The following is a 23556-nucleotide window of genomic DNA, read 5'->3' as shown; positions in this document are numbered from 1 at the left end:
TGGTAGCCAGATAATCTTTTTTATGCAGGTAGTGCTTTGAGGTACTAGGCTGATGCCATTGACAATCAAATTATATTATTTTTTCCCCTTCTTCTGGTCTCGTGCTTATGTAAAAATCTTTTGGTTAATATTTTGTTCCCACATAGTTTTATTGACCCATAAAATCAGAACACCAAATTAATTTGGCACAACTACTGAAATTTTATGTGACAATACATTGAAAGTCCATATTATACATCACTTCCTGTGAGGTTACTTAATGTGAATTCACCTCTAAGAGACTGCTCTCTTCTTAGTGCACTGAAAAACTTAGTTTCTGAGCCTGCAAAGTAAGGATTCAATGCTGAACCATGATAAATCCCCAAGATATGTATGTCATCTAATAATATATCTTAATATCCAAACAGTTGAGGTTTATTGTCAATGCCACTTCTTTCTCTTTAGATTTTCAACATGTAACACATGGAATAAAGGTTCCCTCGTGATCTGAGCTCCACATTTTTTTCTTTCCAATTTTACCTCCAATGTAGTCCTACAGTTTGTATCAGCCACAGGAATTCCAATCATGGCAGTGTTGGTGGTGGAGGATAAGTATATTGCTTCAGGACATCAAATCTAAAGTTATAAAGCAAAATCTCAAATAGGAGAATAAGCAACAACATTGGAAGTTGGGAGCATTAAAAGTCTGTAGAATTGACCAGGATGTAATATGAAAAGGAATGCGTTTTAGATCCAAGAGAGCTACCAATAAAGAGTCTGTGAGAAGCTCTTTTTCACTGTGGCGCTTGTCGCTTTAGCAGAAAGTTGGTAGCATAAAGTAGCTGTGTAGTTCTTGGAAACCACAACTCAAACCTATCTTATCCACAAACCCTGAGGTGTAGCTATCTGGAATGACTTGCTGCTCTGGAATTTGCATGTTACACACATCCCCCTGCCTTTGCATATGCTTTTCCTCATTTCCAGAACATCCATCGGTCTTTATTCAAACCATGCCTCTCTGCTCCCATAGCATTTATAGCACTGGAATTTAAGTTGTCCCTATATATTTTCTTTATGATTCTAAGTTCCTTAAAATCAGGGCCCATCTTAATGCCACTGAAGTACCTATCACAGTACTTTATATATAATAAGGAGATATGATCATTGAATTGCTTATTAAAATACATTGAATAGCAAATCCTGATGCTATTATATTGGTTGAATATATTCTCATAAATCCTCACCTATTCATTTATCTGACAAATGTGTATCAGAGTTTTGGGGTTTTGTTTGCTCTTTACTTTTTTAATGTGTCTGACCTTGTGCTAGGAATGGGAGCTATTAAAGTGACTCAATCCCAGCCATTAAGAAGAATGAGGTCTTGGTAGAAAGTTGACACTTTTACTCGTAGTAACATCGCTATCCAAACTGCTACCAAATGTACAGACTACAATTGTTTCACTGAAATACTTAAATAGTTAATAGATTAAAGGCAGGAATTGTATTTATGCATTGATCATTCAAGTTTTCACAGATCCATTTCCTCTGCTTCATAACTGTAGTTTAGGTATAGAATTATGACGTACATGAAAGGTGATTTTGATTAATAACCCCATATTCTCCTATTTTCTATCACTGAGGCTCACAGTCCTGCTCAGTTATTAAGATGCTTTAGCATAGTGCATTTAGTGCAGCAACTTTCAATAACTGAAAAAGGCAGATTTTTGTCACTTATATCCATAAACTATTAGGTTTAATATTAGCCCATTTCCTCATCAGAACCATGTCAGAACACAAAAATCCTACAGATTCATGTGACAGGTGTATTAATTCAGGAACCATAACAACCAAAATTCAGAAGTAAATGGTGCTATTTGAGCTATAAAACAAACATATTTTTACTAGGTAGTTTAACAATAACTTTTTATCTTAAACTCACACAACAGTTTTTCTCAATGCAGCATCTAAATATCAATAATATATGACAATTAAAAACACTAAAGAGTTACACAGGAATAGAAAAGTTTTTGCATATATTAATTTTTTATGTTCCATGTATAAAATTCTGTGATAAAAGTCAAATGTTATAGTAAGTATATACTTGTATAATAATTATACTAAGCAAATTCATGTGCCCAGAAACAAAATTGCAAAGCCTCAATAATGAAAGCAAATGCAGGATTAAATCCCAAAATAAACTGAAGAAAAAATTTATTTATTATTTATTTATTTATTTATTGAAAGAGTCTTGCTCTGTTGCCCAGTCTGGAGTGCAGTGGCACAATCTCGACTCACTGCAGCCTCATCCTCCCAGGCTCAAGGGCTCCTCCCATCTCAGCCTTCTAAGTAGCTGGGACTACAGGTGTATGCTACCATGCCCGGCTAATTTTTTTTTATATGTTTTGTAGAGACGGGGATTCACCCCCTTGCCAAGGCTGGTGTTGAACACCTGGACTCAAGAGATCCACCCAACTCGGCCTCCCAAAGTGTTGGGACTATAGGGATGAGCCACTGTGCCCGCCCAAATGAAAAAATAATTCATACTATCTTGCTACCAGTCTTTTAAGTTTAAAATAGACCCCATTTTATATTTTTCTTTGAAATTTATCCTTTACAAACATCTATTTAAAGTCTTATTTTTCTGTTGGGCCTCATGTTCTTGGTAAAGTGGTCTTTAGATCAAGTTTGACATACACAAATATCATTTCTCGGCCGGGCGCAGTGGCTCACGCCTGTAATCCCAGCACTTTGGGAGGCTGAGGCGGGCGGATCACAAGGTCAGGAGATTGAGACCACGGTGAAACCCCGTCTCTACTAAAAATACAAAAAAAAAAAAAAATTAGCCGGGTGCGGTGCAGGCGCCTGTAGTCCCAGCTACTCAGGAGGCTGAGGCAGGAGAATGGCGTGAACCCGGGAGGCGGAGCGTGCAGTGAGCCAAGATCGCGCCACTGCACTCCAGCCTGGGCGACAGAGCAAGACTCCGTCTCAAAAAAAAAAAAAAAAAAAAAAAAAAAAAAATATCATTTCTCTGTCTATCCCAGTACATTTGCTGAGCTCCCATCATGAACGCTGAGTCCCTGAGGATCTTGAAGTTAAGAAGATTCCTGCTCTAAGAAACATGTAAGTTGTATAAAGAACAATAACAACTAGGAAAAGCATGATAATCTAATTTCTGTAACTCAATTCAATTCAGTAGAACTCACAGTCTTATTATCCAGGGAAAATCAGAACATACAGGCCCTAAATTTAGTCATAAACTTTAGTCTAGATGTATTTTCCAGTAACTATTCAGGAGAAAGCGGTAGTCATGGGACTCAGCCCCAGAAGCAGCCGTCACTTGCCATTATATCAGCCTCTGCTGCATTAAGCTTTCCAAAAATAGAATTTACATCTTCAAATTCGCGTATTCCTTCAGGTATCCCCAACAGACTTTTTCCCCCAACAGACAAACATTATGTTCTTACCTTTGACAATCATTTCAACTGTGATACAGGAATTTGATTCTAAAAAATCAGGGGTAGGGTTGGCTCTTTCCAGCCCCTTCTAGCTCTAAATTTTAGGAAACAGTGGGTGCTTCTTCTTCCCAATGTGAAGCCACATGGGCTGGGTCCTTTTGTTTTCCTCAGATCACAGAAAGAAAAGTAAGCAAAGAAGGGAAAAATCTGATTTTAGTTCACTTTTTTTTTTTTTTTTTTTTTTTTGAGATGGAGTCTTGCTCTGTCACCTACGCTGGAGTGCAGTGGCACCATCTCGGCTCACTGCAACCTCTGCCTCCAAGTTCGAGTGATTCTTCTATCTCAGCCTCTCAGGTAGCTGGGATTACGGGCAAGTGCCACCACACCTGGCTAATTTTTTTATATTTTTAGTAGAGACGGGGTTTCATCATGTTAGCCAGGCTGGTCTCCAACTCCTGGCCTCAAGTGATCCCCCCGCCTCGGCCTCCCAAAGTGCTGGAATTACAGGCGTAAGCCACGATGCCCAGCCAGATTTTAATTCACTTTAGATACATATGCACACGTAATTTTACCCTACATCAATTTTGTAAATGACTGATATAATAATAGTAACACAAATGGGTTTTTCATCATTATCTTAATATAAAACAATTATAGATGTATTTAGATACGTAAGTTACAGTTTGACTTCATGATGAAAAGCATGAGTTTTGGAGTCAGACAGGTGGATTTGAAGTCTACTTGAACCACCACTGATGTGACCCAAACAAGTTACAGAAGCCCCAGTGTCCACTTTCACAAAATGAGGATAATAAAAATCTACCTAAAAAGAAACCCGAAAATAATCTATCTCAAAGTATGATGTGCCTGAGTTCCTTAGTAGAAAGTAAGAACTATAGATGTTACTATTACTCAACAAAATATTCCCATCAAAAAAAAAACAGGATAAATATCCATGAAAGTTCTCTAATATTAAATATATATATAGAAAAAATATTTCAAAGATGCTGTATTTATCTAAATTCCATGTCAAATTGACTCATTTTTATAAGTTTTGGATCTCTTTCAAACTCTAGTCCATGCACTATGTTATAACTTCTCTATGATTTCCAAATAGGGCTCTCAAGTTACTGAACAAAAATAAGTATATCTAACAAGATATACTTTATGATGCATTCTAACAAGTTTATAGATGAGGCAGTCTGTAAACTTGTACAAATGAGGGAAATAGAGGCTATAAAGAGATTTTTTAACCGTCCAGAGAATTCAAGGTGTTAAACTCATATACAGATTCCAAAACTTAACTGAGCAAAATTTAAGAACATATAGTTTCAAAATGTATTATTCAAAAATTAATGCTGATCAGAAGCACAGTATTAAGAAAGTTTAGAATAAGTAAAAGTACAAAGTAAACTCAATTGTTTTAACATTAAAATACATTGTGTACAGGAGGTTGAGGTGGTAGGATTGCTTGAGCCCAGGAGTTCAAGGCAAGCCTAGGTAACACAGAGAGACTGATAATATTGACTTTACATATTCAACAGGAAAAATAATTAAACTAGTCAAAATCCTTTACAATAAGCTCCATTTTGCCATAAAACTCTACATTACAGAAAGGGAATTAAGTACCCATTACTGGCCATTTACACAAATTTTAATATTCAAGTAATATTTAATATAGCACTATGCTATTATCAAATAATTTGGATGGTTAGAATGGAATTGATCCTAGCAACAATAGATATGAAAAACTTTGTACTCTACCACCTGAGCTAATGAGAGTTTTTTTTACTGTTACATAGGCATCCTGAGCCTATATAATGTACCTTGTTGCAATCATCTACATATTATAACATAAAATTATAAATTTGGAAAAAAACTTAGAGACTTCAGGGGATTTTCAGTCTAGTGCTTCCCCCACCCCACCCTACCCCACCCCACCCCACCCCACCCCACCAACATTCATTACATCATGTTTTCCTAGATGTAGTCATTTGTAGAACCTGAAAATTATTTTTTAATATTTATTTACTTTAAAGACGTGGTCTCACTATGTTGCCCAGGCTGGACTTGAACTCCTGGGCTCTAGCTATCCTCCCACCTCAGCCTCCCAAATAGCTGGGACCAGAACCTAAAAATTATTTAATTTACAAACACACATCTCCACTTCACTCTGGTCACCTGGCTGACTTCTTCCTAAAAATATCAAAATAAATTAGGCTGCTCACAAATTTGGTCTTCTAGAAACTATAGTGTGGGCTATCCTCTATCCAGCTCTCATAATTGTGTGATATTCTTCATGTTACTTTTCTAGGAATATATGTTTTTACTTTGGGATTCCCCACTTAAAAGATAAGAAAATGAGAGGGATAGGAAAGTCATAATATATACTGCCCCTTACCCCACTCAAAAAACGGCAACTAGATTTTCTTAAATTCAATACTACACGAGTGAAATTTTGCTTGGGAACTTTGAAGTAGGAATAAATGGCTTCTAAAGTAATATATTTTATCAGGGTATCAGGGTTTGGTCATCTTTTCATAGAAAATAAGTGTTCGGAAATAATTGGCCCACATACCCGGTTCCTCCTTTTTTCCAATTGTTGTCACTTAAAAAATATTCATCAGAAAGGGGAAAATTTGTTTTGAACTGCACTTGCTGTCCCTAAAGTGCCACATCAGCTTCTTAACAACAAAGAAGACATAATTATGAGCACAAGAATCAATTAAATAGATGTATTTTTAGCTAACTCACTTTTAAAACTTAAACTATTTTTCTAGCTAACTCAAATAATTCTCTAAATATCTTATGTACATAGCTTTTTTCTTTTTTTATCTGAATGACCTGACAAAATATATTATATAGAGAAACTTTAGCTTCTCCCTAGTGTCAATGACAACATAATAAGGGAAAACATAGCAACAGAGTTTAAAAATATATTGATAATGGCACCCAGGTGTGGGCATGCACCCATAGTCCCAGCTATTCAACAGGCTGAAGTGGAAGGATCTCTTAAGCCCAGGAGTTCAAGTACAGCTTGGGCAATGTAGTGAGATATATCATCTCTTCAAAAAAAAAAAAAAAAAAAAAAGCACACTGCTAGCCAACATGGTGAAACCTCATCTCTACTAAAAATATAAAAATTAGCCAGGTATGATGGCTTACGCCTGTAATCCCAGCTACTTGGGAGGCTGAGGCAGGAGAATTGCTTGAACCCGGGTGTTGGAGGCTGCAGTGAGCCGAGATCGTGCCATTGCACTCCAGCCTGGTGACAGAGCAAGACTCCATCTAAAAAAACAAACAAACAAACAAAAAAAAAAACACACAAAAAACAAACAAAAAAAGCAAATGGCAAATAATAAACAAAAGTCTTCAAATTATAAACCAAATGACTTGAGCTTCTGCCAATTATGATAAATTATTTTGGGACTACAAATGGGTATTAAAAACTTTTTAAAAGAAGGCTAAATATAGAATCCTCTTTCAACATTTTTTTAAACATTGCCTCTAAAATCTCTTAATAGTTGTCTTCCAAATATTATCCTCTTTCCAAGGTAAAAAAGACAAAAGATAATTAGTTCCTCTGGAAATCTCTATGTTTGCCTGATTGTACTGAGCAGAAATATGCATATTTGCAGATCTGCCAAGTGCAACCCATTTTGCTGGAGAATTCCCAGTGCATTGAATCTCTGCCAAAAACATAAGCTGGGTGTTGAAAGTTCCCTTTTATCTGTCTGCAGAATTTCACTTTCTCCCTCTGCTGGCTGCCACAGATCCCCTTTACAGATATTAGGTTTAGATGTGCAATGAAACACACATTTGTTCTCTTTAAGTTTTATGATAATGAATACTTCAGTACCCCTTTCTTATCAGTATTTCTCTTTAGAGCAGCTCTCAGTAACTGGAGTTCACCATTCCCTGTGCAACTGAATAAAGCTTTTCTGTGATAGGTCCTTCCTATAAGATTTGCAACTCTTACCATTATTTAAAGAACTCAGAAGCACTTCTAAAAACTGTAAGCATTTTACAATGTTTTCTTTGCACCACTGAACAGCCCCCGCTGAGGAAAGCAAAATGAAGAGGGCCAGATTCATGCTGCGGGCATGATCTTTTCTGTGAGATCAGTATTTTCAGATTTAGTTCACTGATTAGGCTAAGCTCCTATTTCTTTATATGTTTTGCCCCTAAGCATGTAAACACAGACATTGGAGATCACTGTGATTCATATAAGTTTGTGGAAATTAATGCTTATTCTATTATTTATTTGTTTGCAAAATTTTAAACAATAAAGAATACGGTTGATAATAATTAACACAAATTTTACTGTTGTACCCTTCATTAATTCTATGACCATCATAGTAACTATAATAGAGAATTACTAGCATTTCTAGAATTACAATTAATGTGTATGAATTAAATGGAGAAATTGTGGGAAAGGAAGAAAAAAAATCTTTGCTTTGAAAAAAGTAAATAATGAATGAGCTCATTAGAACTTTGTTCACTTTTATCAGATACCAATACCTTCTACACAGTCTCTGCTATACATAGACTAACCACAAAATAAGGAATTGGTTCCAGGTAGGGTACAGAAACACTCGTCACAGAGTGAATATTTTTCCCCAAAATTCAGTTCTTTTCTTTCAAAAAAACTCGTGCTACTTTGGTTTATTGTGTTTTCATTTTCATCTTTTTTCGTATAAGAACCAAGAAGAGTTTTAATGTAGATTATAAACCATTTTAACCCAAACAAAACAAAAAAACAAAAAAAAAGTAGGAAACAAAAGATAATTATTTTCTCTGGTCACAAGAACTCCATATAAAATACAGTTACAGTACAAGGATAAGATATCTATTAAGTTTAGATGAGAGAGAGACTAGAAATCTCCCATTTGATTTGATGGTTAGAAACACTTAATAAACGGATTAAGACGAACAAACTTAACTCTATCATTACTCCCATTTATATATGTTCTTCAGGAAAAAGAATTCCAGAAAATACCAAGCTTCAGTTATCTAAATTTAAGCAAATTATGTTACAATTATTGACCAGAACAAAGGGTGACTATTCCATCACTTCAGGAAATGGCTCAAAGATTACACCTAGTTTACACAAGTAGATGGGAAATTAACACCACTGAAGTATACAAAAGATTTTTGGCATCATATGCAAACAGAAATATACACTCATCAATAATCATGTTAATGCAAGGTATTCTATTCCCCAGTATCTAAAAAGTTTAGTCTTCGCTATTTTCTTCCAGTCGTCCCAGAGGTCCTCCTAGGCCTTGAAAACAACTGTTGTTTTTTTTTTTTTTTTTTTTTTTTTGAGACGGAGTCTCGCTCTGTCGCCCAGGCTTGAGTGCAGTGGCCGGATCTCAGCTCACTGCAAGCTCCGCCTCCCAGGTTTACGCCATTCTCCTGCCTCAGCCTCCCGAGTAGCTGGACTACAGGCGCCCGCCACCTCGCCCGGCTAGTTTTTTGTATTTTTTTAAGCAGAGGCAGGGTTTCACCGGGTTAGCCAAGATAGTCTCGATCTCCTGACCTCGTGATCCACCCATCTCGGCCTCCCAAAGTGCTGGGATTACAGGCTTGAGCCACCGCGCCCGGCCGAAAACAACTTTTGTTTTTTGTTTTTTTGTTTTTTTGTTTTTTTTTTTTTTTGAGACGGAGTCTCGCTCTGTCGCCCAGGCTGGAGTGCAGTGGCCGGATCTCAGCTCACTGCAAGCTCCGCCTCCTGGGTTTACGTCATTCTCCTGCCTCAGCCTCCCGAGTAGCTGGGACTACAGGCGCCCGCCACCTCGCCCGGCTAGTTTTTTGTATTTTTTTTAGTAGAGACGGGGTTTCACCGTGTTAGCCAGGATGGTCTCGATCTCCTGACCTCGTGATCCTCCCGTCTCGGCCTCCCAAAGTGCTGGGATTACAGTCTTGAGCCACCGCGCCCGGCCCAAAAACAACTTTTAAAAACATGAGACAAAATTTTAAATCTGGTCCATATCATTTCATACTTAACCCTTTTAATTATTCTCATTTCCTTTTGTGATTTGCTTCTACATGTGGTTCAGGGATATACAACAGAATAGAAGATGGCAGGGTCACTGGCCAGACTGAGTTGCTTCAACTTCAGCAGGAAATGAGTTTTGGAATGAAAGGGCCCCCCAATCCCAATCAATGAGCCAGACTTCCAAAGCCAGGAAAACCATGGGGAGTCCTCAGCCAGCCAGAGATCTTCCTATCTGACCTCGGTATTAATAGCTTTTGGTGGCATAAGTCCCAAGAGGCCTAAGTCCTGCAGAGACAGTCCTCTAATCATTATAGTATTTAGAGGGAAGGTTGTGAGGAAGTGACTAAAAAGGAAGCAGGTTCTAAGGATATAAACCTTCATTGGACTCTCAAAGCCACTTTTTTCTCAGTGAGCCATTGTAGGTATTTGACTTGAGTAGCACTCTTTGATTTTGAAGACCAGCCCTTTTCTTGCTATGTCTCTCCCAGTCTCAACTACATCTCATCCTAGCTGTCTGTTTGTTCAGTCTGACTTCACCAGCCTATTTTAGTCTTAAAATAAAATGATCTGGATCTGAATTTTGGCTCTGCCACATTTGCTGGTGATTCGCAGTATGAGTTTGACAAGTTACTTAACCTGTATGAGCCTCCATTTCATCAAATATAAAACCAAGTTACAATATCCACCTCATTGCATTGCTAAATATTAACAATAACTCAAGTTAAACTGCCCTCTTTAATTGTCTTTATCACTCTGTTAGCAAGTTCTTCATACTCCAGTTTAACCCTCTTTTAACCATTTCTTATTTTGGCTTTTCTACTTTATCAATACTCTGCTTTCCAACATAAAAAGTGTGGTTGAAAACTTCTATCCCATCTTTATGGATGTTTTCAGCCCTAGGCAAAGTCATACCCTAATGGAAAAGCAACATCCTGGCAACTCATACTACATGCTTTCATGGCTGTTCAAGATCAAGGCAGTTAATCCTCCCTGCTACAGTCATATATCTATCCTTTGAGGATAATGAAGAACAGTTCTACTCATGAGCTTAGTGAAGGGCTCCACATTTACGAACTTTGGTAATCCTGATCAGCAAAATTAATTAAAAGGAGGGCTTGGCTTTTCAAATCCCAGATTTGCAATATATTTAGCAGTGGTTTTTGTTGAGCTTCCTTGATAAAATCAGTATCTACTATCACTAAAATTATCAATATAAGATAATTTATACTTTAGGTTAAAGTAGATACTAACCTGCCTATTTTAATTGTAAAGAAAAAAATTATCCTCAAACCACAGTTAATTTATCTTAAGAATTTCATGTTTCGCTGAAATTCGATATAGTTGTGATCACCTAGAATTGTACTTTTCAAACAATGTTTAATGGAGCCACCAGACTCAATGAGGATGTCTCCGGGGAACTTCCTGAAAGTGGGATGAGGAGGAGGGGAAAGAAGAGGGATAAGTGGGTGGGTTCCATATCCCCCATGCCCACTGCAGTCAGAATAGTTCTCTTTGTTAATGCCAGATTTTATTTTTCAAAACGGTTTTGCAACTAAAAAAAAAAAAAATTTTAAGTACCTGAACTAAAAAGATCCCTTCAGTCTTATAAAGAGCTCTATGCCCTCAAGTAAACACTCCTAAAAGTCACATGGGAAGCAGAAATTTAGAGTTTCTAGTTAAATGGACATATTAACCTTCTTCTAATTCAAAGTCAGCAAACTGAAGTCTTTCATCTTCAGGGCCTGTTTAACACTTTCAGTCTAACTCTACTGTCCAAAGAATGCGTAGCAGAGCAGAAAGAATGTGCCTACCTAAGGACACCTGGGTAAGGACAGCAGCCTCTCTTCAGTCATGGCAAAAAAGACATACATTTTGGAGTGCTAAAGTAATCCTTTCTTCAAGGTCAAAAAGTTTTTTTTTTAATACTTTAAGTTCTAGGGTACATGTGCACAACGTGCAGGTGTGCTGGCACATGTATACATATGTAAAAAGTGTCCTTAAATTTTGCCATGAAAATGCTGTCATTAGGACACAAACCAAAACTGAGGACCTAAGAAGAGTCAAACCTTTCTTATACCTTCCCTCAAAACAGATTATCCCTGATTTCTGATTTTTAGAGAGTAATATTCGTGTACTTAATACGCTTATAAATTTAAGGAGTTTGATGATACTACAAATTCCCAGTCATCAGTACTTGCCTAATCTAATATTGATCTCTCTGTCTCTCATTCTCCACAAACAATACTTCAATCCTTGCCCTTTTCCTCAAATACTCACTAACAACTCTGGCCACATCTTCTTCACAGAGAAATTACAAACTTTTTCTTGACACCCCCTTCAGTTTTCCCTACCATATCTACAAACCTATCTGTATCTGTACGTATCCTACAGAGATTGCCTTAGCTGTGTTGATGTGCGTGTTGTCCTTCCCACTGGCTATAGGTAATTCCCGTTCCTAGACCACCTCCTCCATCACTTCCTTCCTTTTCAGAAACCCATACCTCCAATCTCTCTCTTTTTGCACTGTTCCCATTAAAATGTAAACATGTTTAAGATTCTCTCAACCCAACTTCCCTATCCAGACGCTGGATTCTCCGCACTTTCATTTCCTGACAAAATTTTCAAAAATCTATCTTTTTTGCTAACTGCATCCCCTTATCTCTTATTTACTCCTCAAACCACTCCGGTCTGGTTTCTGCCCTTGCTTCTCTACCGAAATTTCCCTTGCCAAAGTTACTCAGGACATTTACATATAAAACTCCTGCTGGTTTGTTGATGCATTTATCTTCTTTGACCTGTCAGCAACATTTGGCACTCACTACAAATCATTATTCTTCCCTTCTTTGTCAAGAAGTGGAATTGGTTCTTTTTCATATTATAATCACAGATCTTTCCTTCGAGCTTCTAAGATTCACCTATCCAACTTCTGACTTAGCTTTTATACCTGGAAGTCTCAAATGATGCAAAATGTATTGAAATATATTCATATAATAATATTAATTATATAATAAAGCAGAGTAATATCTGCCCTTTTAAAAATAGCCCAAGCTGGCCAGGCACAGTGACTCATGCCTATAATCCCAGCACTGTGGGAGGCTGAGGTGGGCAGATCACTTGAGCTCAGAAGCTCACGACCAGCCTGGGCAACATAGTCAGAACCCATCTCTACAAAAAAATTAAAAATTAGTCGGGCATGGTGGTGCATGTCTGTAGTTCCAGTTACTCAGCAGGCTGAGGTGGGAGGATCACTTGAGCCCGGAAGGTGGAGGCTGCAGTGAGCCATGATTGTACTACTGCACCCCAGCCTGGGTGACAGAGGGAGACCCTGTCTCAAAAAACAAAACAAAAAGAAAATAGCCCAAGCTGATTAATGCTGTCTCTTTATCAACATTAATAAAATTGTCTAATTCTCCTTTAGCACTCAAAAGAATAGCCACAAAGTATAGAAAATGTATGTTAAATAACTATCATTCGAAGAGGACAAATTTTTAAGTTATTCCCCCCTCCTTTTATCTTATCTTCAATAGTACATGACCTGAATTTTGTAAGGTCTTGAGGAAATTTCTAAGCAAAATGAGAAATGAGTTAAAAATTACAATTTTATTAAAAAGCTAAGTTGATTTCTCCTCTTTTGGCATTCTCGCATATCTTCTGTTCTTGGATTAAATTATTAAACTAGTACAAAGGCACCATATATGATTTATGGCACCTGAAACATCATGGATATTTGCATGATTGTCAATGTTAATGATGTCATACAACTCATCTAATAGTTCACCATGTAATTTTTTCCTCTGTAACCAAATGAGATGATTTTCACAATATTTCATAGATTCCTTCTAGAAAAGAAATGTATTCTTGTAGATGAGATTCATGACTTAAAAATACAAGCAGATTTCCCCAAATCGTGTATGCGATATAAATAGACTAATAATTTTTACATTCTATCATGTAAGTCTAATATTTTCTTCTTCCCTCCTTCCCCTTTATTTAAATGTAGAATCTGGAGAATTCTCCATATGGATGCAATCTGTTTGAATTATTTAGAATCAAATTACTTTATTGACAAGCTTATAGCAATCAATTTTATAAGTAATTATGAAGATAATGTTCTGATCACAGAAAACAAGTTCATAAGTTCTTAGAGAAAATAGATGACTTTGGTGAACAAATCTCAATGTGTTTATTATGTCTATTTATTCAAATTTATTTCCTCCACCTCCCTTTTTCCAGCAACGAATATCTTGAGGAAGAGACAATCAATCTATTTACCAACAATTCCCAAACAATACCGATGATAATTGCCTAGACTACAGAAAGAAAAGTCTTACAGTATATTACATTTCTTATAATTACAAAATTGTTAATGCTATGACATCTTTAAATCTGTTTTCATAAAAATTGTTTTTACCAAAATAGTACTTAGTTACATGCTAACCTCCGTGTCTTTTTATAAGATTCTTTTAAAGTAATATTTAAAATACCAGAAGTACCTTTTGCAACATGGTGGTCATTTGAAATATCAATTCTTCATGTCTCTTTTCATTACTTACCTAAAAGGATAAAAAAGAGAAAATATTAGAAGTTTGAAACCATTTCAATTTATCATTAAGAACAGTTTCTATATTTCAAATCAAAATAAGTTTGTAGCAGGCACTGATAGAGTTCTTCATTTTAAAAAGTCACTATTATAAATGCAAAAGAGCAAAGCAAAAATATTTGAACATTTCAAGAGTTCAGTAAAGTAACCAAAACAGAATGTGATAAAAGATGAAAAATAGCCTATTAATATGTAAGAGAAATAGATTTTTTAAAACATGAGAATGTCCATTCAATCATAAGTAGATTCATAAGAATCTTGAGTGACTATGTTTACTTTCAGAGTCTGTCTAAATGCATGAAAAAGCATTGCCTGAAATTGCTGACCAAAGAGTATTAAATTGAATAAGCATTCCCTATCTAACAGTCAATGACAAAAACTAAGAAATGACAGATACGTGTGGCCTATCCCTTCTTCTTCCTTTTATAACTGCCATTTGTTAAACATCTACAATATGTCAGCAGCTACACTAGCCATCTCATATATCGTATCTATTTATCCTTCATGACAAGTCGTAAAATAGGAATTACTAAGTCTCCTTTACAGGTAAGAAAAAATAAACATCATAAAGTTTACATGACTTGACCAGCATTGCAAATGCCAGAGCCAGGATATATCCATCTCTAAAGTCTTCTTTTTTTATTATATTTTGCTGCTTCCTTTCAAAAGATTTGGTTTATTTACATGTTACACAATATCAAGAGATTGGACACGTTTTTAATGCCAAAATCTTGTTATATTACATCAGGTTATGCTAACTGCTCGCATTATTGTAGCACAATATATCAGACGTTCATGAGATTTTATTTCACCTCTGGTATCATTAAGCCACTAACATATGGCCATGCTTCTACTTTATTTTCTCTTATTCTTCAAAGCATATTGGAACTTTAAAAGCATATTGGAACTTTCACTGACATTCAAGCCCATGAATGGTTATGAAAACATGAAAGACTCAAATACTAAGTGTTAGAAATGATCCAGTGGCTTAGGATCCCTGGACCAATTACAGCAGAATCACTAAGTGTGCTTTTTCAGAAATCTCAGTGTTGAGTCGCACGTCAGTATACTTTTTAAAGACTACACTTTCTACAAACTCTCCAAGATGATCCCTCTGCATATTAAAGCATAGGAAAATATGGCAAGAATCACTGCCTTATACCAGTGGTTCCTAGACCAGCAGAATGAGCATCACGTGGAAACTCGTTAGAGATGCAAATTCTCAGGCCCCCCTCCACCTTCCAACAAGAAACTGGAAGTGGGGCCCAATACTATGTGTTTTAACAAGCCTTCCAGATAATTTTGATGCAGTTGGAAGTTTGAGGACCATAGCCCAATGTGAAACAATCCTGGATTTTCTTGGCCAGAGGGTTTTCACTATCTCACTTGTGAACTATTAATATTTTGAGCTATTATGATGGAGTCAAGGAAGTGTCATTCTTCAGTTTCCAGGAGGCTCTCTGAACTCCCGGGAATAGCCGTCTGGCACATACCATGTTCAATGCCCCCAGTCCTCTTTCTTCCCCTTATCTTACTTGATCTACTTTTTGTCTAGATTAAAATATTATAGTTTCAACAGATATGGTGTCCACATTCACATAAACCTTAATAGGAGCTATTAAAATTATAAACACGTATTCAGACACTGAAATCACAACCACCGTTTTTAAAATTTCCTTGGAATTGTGTATGTAACTACAGTTATCAGATAGGTACCATAATACTTCTTTGAAGAAAAATCTTCCCATAGTTCACTGTGTATGTGGTGAACAATCCTCTCTGTGTCTTAGTACAAATTCAGAAAGGACAACATTTAAGCATTCATAAGAACTTTCTATGAAAAAGACTAATCAAGGCCGGGCGCGGTGGCTCAAGCCTGTAATCCCAGCACTTTGGGAGTCCGAGAGGGGCGGATCACGAGGTCAGGAGATGGAGACCATCCTGGCTAACACGGCGAAACCCCGTCTCTACTAAAAAATACAAAAACCTAGCCGGGCAAGGTGGCAGGCGCCTGTAGTCCCAGCTACTCGGGAGGCTGAGGCAGGAGAATGGCGTAAACCCGGGAGGCGGAGCTTGCAGTGAGCTGAGATCCGGCCACTGCACTCCAGCCTGGGCGACACAGTGAGACTCCGTCTCAAAAAAATTTAAAAAAAAAAAAAAAAATTAAAAGAAAAAGACTAATCAAATTGAAATAAGAACATAACCTCCAGGTGTCAAAAGAATAAAACAGGTTCACAAAAACCTGGCCCAATTAAAGTCCAAGGCATAGAGACAGTAACATCACAGAATATTAATTGTGGACCAAGTTGCTTTCGAGCTCTTATATTAGTGAATGCGCTAACAGGAACCTGATTCAACATCTCACACAACAGTGTGGAACATAGGAAAATCAATGTTGTGCACGGCATGCTGAGCAAAGTGTTCCATCTGACATTTAGAACTGGTTGCACTCAGCTACTTTTAATTTTAGTCCCAATTTCAAGAGACTGCCAAAGACACAAAGCTACTGCTTAAAGTCCTTGCTTCCAGCTCCCATTGGGCTGATCTGTAGAGCCTTTGAATACTCAGTTCCACTGACAGAACACACATTATTTCCTTTTGAAACTGAAAAACCAGTTCCTGGGCTTTTGCATACATGTTTATTCTTCTCCAAGAAACTCAAGAGCGATTTAAGTGCTCTCCTCTTCACTGTGAGTCTGTAACTCTTCTCTCTTAATGATGCAGTGTCTTATGCTTAGCTCAGTTTAAAATGCACTTTCCTGGCTGCCTTCAGATTCACAATTCAATTTGATTCTCCTGGCCTCTGGCTGTTGAATAACTTTCGATGGTGAAATATATTACATCTCTTTTTCTTTTCTTCTTCTTCTTTTTTTTTTTTTTTTTTTTTTGAGAGGGAGTCTCACTCTGTCACCCAGGCTGGAGTGCAGTGGCATGATCTTGGCTCACTGCAACCTCTGCCTCCTGGGTTTAAGCGATTCTCCTGCCTCAGCCTCCTTCCTGAGTAGCTGGGATTACAGGCACACGCCACCATGCCCAGCTAATTTTTGTATTTTTAGTAGAGATGGAGTTTCACCATGTTTGTCAGGCTGGTCTCAAACTCCTGACCTCATGATCCGCCTGCCTCAGCCTCCCAAAGTGCTGGGATTACAGGCATGAGCCACCGTGCCTGGCCTTTTTCTTCTTTTAAGGCAGAGATTTTGCTTTGAGGTTGCAAAGAAACAACACTGAAAACCATTTGTAACAAAAAATTAACTAGATACTTTCAGCATCAGTTTATCAGCATCTCTTTCCTCCCAAATTTTATAAAAAACTTCCTATAAAGATGAAGACTCACTCATTTTAACCCAGTACTTTTTTCTCCTAACTTTAACAAGCACTAAGATACTAAATAATAGATAACGTTGCTTTCCCTCATATTCTAGCCATTTTCTGGAATGTATGCTTCCATTTATACCTTATAGTTATCCAATTACAACTGCTAAAAACCCATATCTGAATAATTGAATGAATAGTTAGATGGCTGTTGAAATCCCAGGGGCTAAATGTGGTCACTCTAATACTCAAAAAAATGACTCCCTACAAAAAGGCATGCAGTGCTAACAGTGTATAAGGCATTATATAGGTGCCTTCCAATCTAGTTGGAGATGACATAATGAAACCAAAAAAGTTAATAATAAAAACTTATAACTTATAGTGCGTTTCCAAGTACCAAAAATTATATTGACTACATACATTATCTCAACTGGTATTCAAAACAACTTCATGAAAACCCTCCTATTATCTACATTCTGCAGACAAGGAAAGTGAGGCTCTTGCCCAACACCATATTGCTAATCAATGGCAGGAATGAAAACCAAATCTAGATTTTCCTGCTTCAAGAAGCCTTGGTCTTATCTGTAATTGGTTTTATAAATCAAGCAATGTAAATTAGAAGGCATATTGGTGGGTCAGGCATTAAAGGGCTTGGTGGAGGGTAGTCTTCACAGAGGTGATGAAACTTAAGCTGAGTTTTGACATAATTAAGAGGATAGAATAGAAATAGAAATTGGGGGAAGGAGAAAGATGGAAAGAGGGAGACTTGAAGGAAGGTGTTAAGTGGGGTTAATATTGGCTTAAGCAAATGTACAAAGCAGGATTTCTCAAGGTAAGTTCAAATAGTGAACATTGTACCCAATAGATAAACTTTAACCCCCTCCCCCTTGTTCCCCCTCCCCTACTTTTGAAGTCCCCAGTGTCTGTCAGGAAATACATTATTTATGCAGATCATCACTTACCATCTTTGACATAAATCATACTCCCCATGTGTGAACATTAAATAATGCTTCATCATAACCAAAAGCAATGTACAGACCATGTATGGATCCTAATCTGAACAAACCAATTGAAAAAAAAGGCAGGTTTGAGATAAGAGATATCAGGGAGATACGGGTATTAGATATTTGATACTAAACTATCTTAAAGAGGTGTAATAATGGCATGGTGGATATGGTTTTTTTAAATGTCTTGCTAGTTAGAGGCATAATAAAATATTTACAGGTAAAATGACATAATGTCTGGTGTTCACTTTAAAATGCTCTGGAAAAATGAAACCAAAAAAATGTGGGGTGGAAAATAGATGGAACAAAATCAGTAAAATGATGACAATTTTTGAAGCTAAGTGGATACATGAGATTCCTTATATTATTCTCCTTACTTTGGTCCACATTTGAAATTTTCCACAAAAGACTTTTTTAAGAGCCTCATGAAATGTGGCCAGTAAGACAAAAACACCACCAAAATTTTGGTCTATACAGAGAGATGACCCCTCAAAATAGCTATATCATTCATTCACCCTGTGGTTTTTGAGTCTACAGTGTGCAGGGGGTTGTTCAAAGGTGAATGAGACACTGTTCCTGCACTCACAGATCTTATAATCATACAGGAGATGCAGGATGGAAAACTAATGACAGCAATCCAGAGTCATCATGGTGAGCAGATATGGACAAAGGACGTGATTAAGTTTAATATTTAGAAAACTTGCTCTGGCTACAGGGATGGATTGATGAAAAGCAGAGAAAATGAAGATGGGAAACTAAGATACTACCACTGAAACTGAAGAAGACGTGATGGATATTAGAAATGCAGAAGAAGTAATTTAATTCTCGTACTACTTATAATTTATTTCTAGTATTCATAAAATAGTTCAGGCTATTAGGTGCCTACGTTGTACCCAATCCTACAGAGAAAACCTTGTTTAGAATCCTCTCATCTATGCTAATGGCTAAGAAAATGGTGTTTTTATGGGGCCAGAGAGAGAAAAAAGAAGACATTGTATATGCACGTTCATCTTAGTAATAATGTAAATAGCAACTAACAAAATGAGAAAACTATAAATAGTTTAAAATTATTTTGGATGTTACTAAGAAAATATGTAAATACACAAATTTAAGCAACCAGTTTAATTGAAAGGGAGCTCCTTTTTTCTGAGCTCCAACATGTGGTATTTGGAATCCTAATTACTAAGGTCACCTCTGTATTCTGTTAAAGAAATTATTTTCCTAACTTTCACTACAATTAAAATATGCATAAAGATATTCAAGTCTTTGTACTATTGCTTTCACTCATTTTTAAATAAAAACAATGAGATTACACCCACAGGAAAGTCTTCACAACCCCCATCAACCTGGATAGAGTTGAGCTAGGAAGCAGCACACAAGGGTTAGGAAATGCCTTTCCCTTCCCTAATGAGGTATTAGAAATGCTGAAAATACCCTCCATGGTGGTCATTTCTTTCAGTGTCTCTCAGTCGGAATGAAATATCTGAACTGACAGTTGTGGATCAGTGTCTGTAGGGCAACAATTTCATCATGGAGCTGACACATCCCAGAGAAAAACACCATCCTCTGCTTCCTCCTCTTTTATCTCCTGGTGTGTCAACTACAAAAAAAATTCTTTCTCTTGGAAAAAGGGCTGACTAAGTCATGAGCTAGTTATTTAGGTCTATGTTCATTAGACAGGAGAAAGAAGAAAATGAACTGTTTCATTTGTTTTTATTATTTTCAAGGTCTTTTTCTCGAGTGAGTTTTAAATTAATTTCCAAATATGGAATCTAGAATTTTTATTTGAAAGAGTAGTCAACACTGGTTTAAAAATGGTTGGCTTCAGTGGAGAAACCTTATAAACACTGTGTCAGCCAAGTGACCAGAGTTCACATCAACAGCACTGTCATGTTCACAGTGCTACTCTTGATATAATGTGATGAAAACGGCACTTTATTCTGTGATCAAAACATGTAATCTATGAGAAAATCATAGACAAATTTCAATAAAGGGATATCCCACAATGTACTTAACCAGTACTCCTCAAAACTGTCAAGAGCGTAAAAAACAAAGAAAGCCTATGAAGCTGTTACAGACAAGAGGAGACTAACAAGACACAACTATATAAATGTGGTATCCTAGAAGAGAAAAGGGGCATTTGGTTAAAAACTTTAAAAATCTCAATAAACTATGGACTTTACTTAATAATAACACAATAACTTTATTTTATAATAATTTGTTATTAATTACAATAAATATACCATGCTAATATGAAATGTTAACAAAGAAGAAATTAAGGAGAAAGGATAATCCCATAACTCTGTACTATTCACTCAATTTTTCTATAAACGTACAAATGTTCTAAAAAGTAGTCTATTAATAAAATAAAGATGGTTGGCTTCTCCTTTGATAAAATGTCAAAATATTTTCTCACCTTTTTGATTTATAGTTTATGTCCTATAAATTAATATTGATTTGATAGTAAATCTGTTTTTTTGAGATATTTGAGAAGAATATGCATATTTTCTTCACTACCACAAAATAGATCTCCCAGCCTCAAAAAGGAAATATACAGGAAACTAGTTCTTATTATTCTTGGAAATAACGGGAATAAAAAGCTCTTCCAGAGACAAGAGTGCTGACACCTTCTGGAGAGGCATTCTGCCGCTGCTAGCTGAAACGGTGAGCAAGGGGAATTGCAATGCCTTGGTATCTCAGGTCCTAAACAGATGTTCAAGCCACTGACCAAGCAGATGCACAGCATGGAGAGCTGAGCATCCATCTGGCCTCCCCCATAAAAAGACTGAACATCATCAGTGCATGGATATTTTTAGGGCTAGAAAGATCCTTAAGAGATGATCTGTTTTAATCCCTTCATTTTCACAGATGAGGAAATTTTAATGGCCAACTAATTTCTGATCGGCAATCCTCTTACTACCCTGAAGAAATGTGAAAAATAAAGAGGCTGATCCTAAGAGGTTAAAGAAAATCAGTTGCTTTTCTTCATAACGATGTATGCAAATGACTTCTGCTTGAGACAGATGATGTTTTCCATTTGAACTCCTATTGCGGAGAAGGGGAAAATGAAAAAAGTAACAAGGATGAAGACATGAACAAGAGGCATTGAACAAAGAAACGGAATATTGGCAGACTGGGTCAAAGAACCCCAGGCTCCCGGGAAAACCCAGGAGAGAGAAACTACTCCTGTCATGGGGAACCAGAAGCTATAGCTATGCCAGGTGTTTGAAGAGAGGCATGGTTTTAGTTTTGCCTGAATGAAAATGTAAAGAATTGGCCACTTCCTCAGTAACCAGTTATCAGAGAAAGTCAGAGAGAGAGTTTCTCTAACCTCGGCTGTAAGAGAAATATGACTTGTCAGATCACCAGCTGTAAAAGAAGCAGAGGGGAGAGTGTGCCAGGCAAGGAAAATGCAAAAAACAAATTCATGATTGAGGAGTTATCGTCCCCTTTCATACAGAGGCTTCACTTTAATTGGCGTATCTGTATGTAGTTCACATGTTGAGCATCCTCACACTGGAGCTAAGTGGTTTGGTCTTTAAATAACAGCTTCACTATAAAGGTGGCAGCTCATTGGAAGGAGCAAGTAAGTAAGTGGCTGTGGCCGTGGTTCCAAGACTGAATAAAGGGAGAAGCCCTGAAGGTCTCAGGTTGGTGACAGGAGAAATGACAGCTAAAAAAACAGGCAGTCTGAGCCTGGCATTTACAGTGTTTATCCAAACCAGCCACATAGCAGCAGTAAAAACTTGATCAAGGCCGGGAGAGGTGACTCATGCCTGTAATCCCAGCATTTTTGGGAGGCTGAGACGGCGGATCACGAGGTCAGGAGATCGAGACCATCCTGGCTAACATGGTGAAACCCCATCTCTACTAAAAATACAAAAAATTAGCCGGGCGTGGTGGCGGGCGCCTGTAGTACCAGCTACTCCGGAGGCTGAAGCAGGAGAATCGCTTGAACCAGGAGGCGGAGCTTGCAGCGAGCTGAGATCGCGCCACTGCACTCCAGCCTGGACGACAGAGTAAGGCTCCGTCTCAAAAAAAAAAAAAAAAAAACTTGACCAAAAGCTCTTTAACGTCGTTCCTTAGCATCTGAGGTCATGAATGAGACCTCAAAGGTGTCTTTCTCTACTTCAGAAAAGCATTATCAGCACTCACATTTATCTGTCCTTTCTATAAGGAAAAGGAAATCTCAATAAGCTGGAAGTTTTAATGCTACATTTCTCAATCCTTTTTTTCTCCCTTAGCTTTTTGTTCTGGTAAAAATGGTTTCTATTCTGTTTCCAGTGCACAGATTTTACCTCTCAGAATTGTTACTTGCTTAAATAAAGCAAAGGGCTTAACAACAGACTGAAGGTAGGAGTAATTAATGTTTACCCTTGAGAATTTGCCCCTGATGAATAAACGACTATGCTCTAAACAGAACCTACAGCCCATAGTCTATATCACACATGGCAAAAGAAACAGCTTTTGAAGACATATACTGTAGCTCCTTCCTCCTGTGGCTGGAAAACAAAGTACAAACAGCTAAGCTCTCTCTAAATAACCAATGGACATAAATTAAGTCAGAGCTTTGCTCCAAGTCCAGCAATCCTGCTGACCCTTCCAAGTCTTCTAAAGTGAGCTCCTTTTTCTCTGTCAGAGACTTTGGGCGTAATGGCCTGGAACTGAAGCAGTAGGGTGGCGAGTGGTGAGAGAATGAGAACAAATGCTTTCATTATGCAGCTTGCTGTGGCAAAATGAGTTTGACTCACAAATGCAACACAATTGGGGCAATGTAGAGGCCACAATGCAGCAACACTGAATCACAGACAGTTTGAATGCTCTCGCTTTGACACATACTCTCAGTTGCCCAGTTTTCTGACATTACTGTCAACCAAGAAAACTTTTTTTGAGTTGCTTTTGTTCTTATTTTGATTTTGGAATTTATAAACCTCAGGAAAATAAACTCTCTAGTTTGGGGACAGATTTTGTGGGATGTTAGGCAGACTTTCAATGTAACCAAACAATGTAATGAAGTTGCTTATGAATTAAAAGTGTTCCTTTGGATTCTTGGCATGATTGTATCTCATCTGAAAAAAAGACAGAAGTGCCAGCATCTGCAAGCTCTGGGGCTATCTGAGCATAATAGCAAAATTGTGGCCTCAGTGGAGCGTTAAAAAAAAAAAATCTATTTAATTCCCCAGAGAACAGATAATGATAAATTTC

The 23556-nt window shown here is 37.2% G+C and overlaps 1 protein-coding gene across 21 annotated transcripts in view; it reads right to left on the bottom strand.

Moving 5' to 3' along the window:
* Positions 1 to 23556, bottom strand: part of ANK2 (ankyrin 2) — a 571823-nt gene that overhangs the window by 469366 nt on the left and 78901 nt on the right. For all 21 annotated transcript variants that reach the window (XM_065545385.1, XM_065545376.1, XM_065545380.1 and 18 more), the window contains exon 2: positions 13929 to 13988. In XM_065545385.1, the coding sequence (XP_065401457.1) occupies positions 13929 to 13949 (21 nt within the window). In that variant the 5' untranslated portion in view covers positions 13950 to 13988. The remainder of the gene's footprint in view (positions 1 to 13928; positions 13989 to 23556) is intronic.

The sequence above is a fragment of the Macaca fascicularis genome, chromosome 5, assembly GCF_037993035.2.
Source record: "Macaca fascicularis isolate 582-1 chromosome 5, T2T-MFA8v1.1".
NCBI classification, from domain to species: domain Eukaryota; kingdom Metazoa; phylum Chordata; class Mammalia; order Primates; family Cercopithecidae; genus Macaca; species Macaca fascicularis.
Note: the sequence above shows the minus strand (reverse complement) of the source record. Positions and strands in the feature narration are given on the sequence as shown.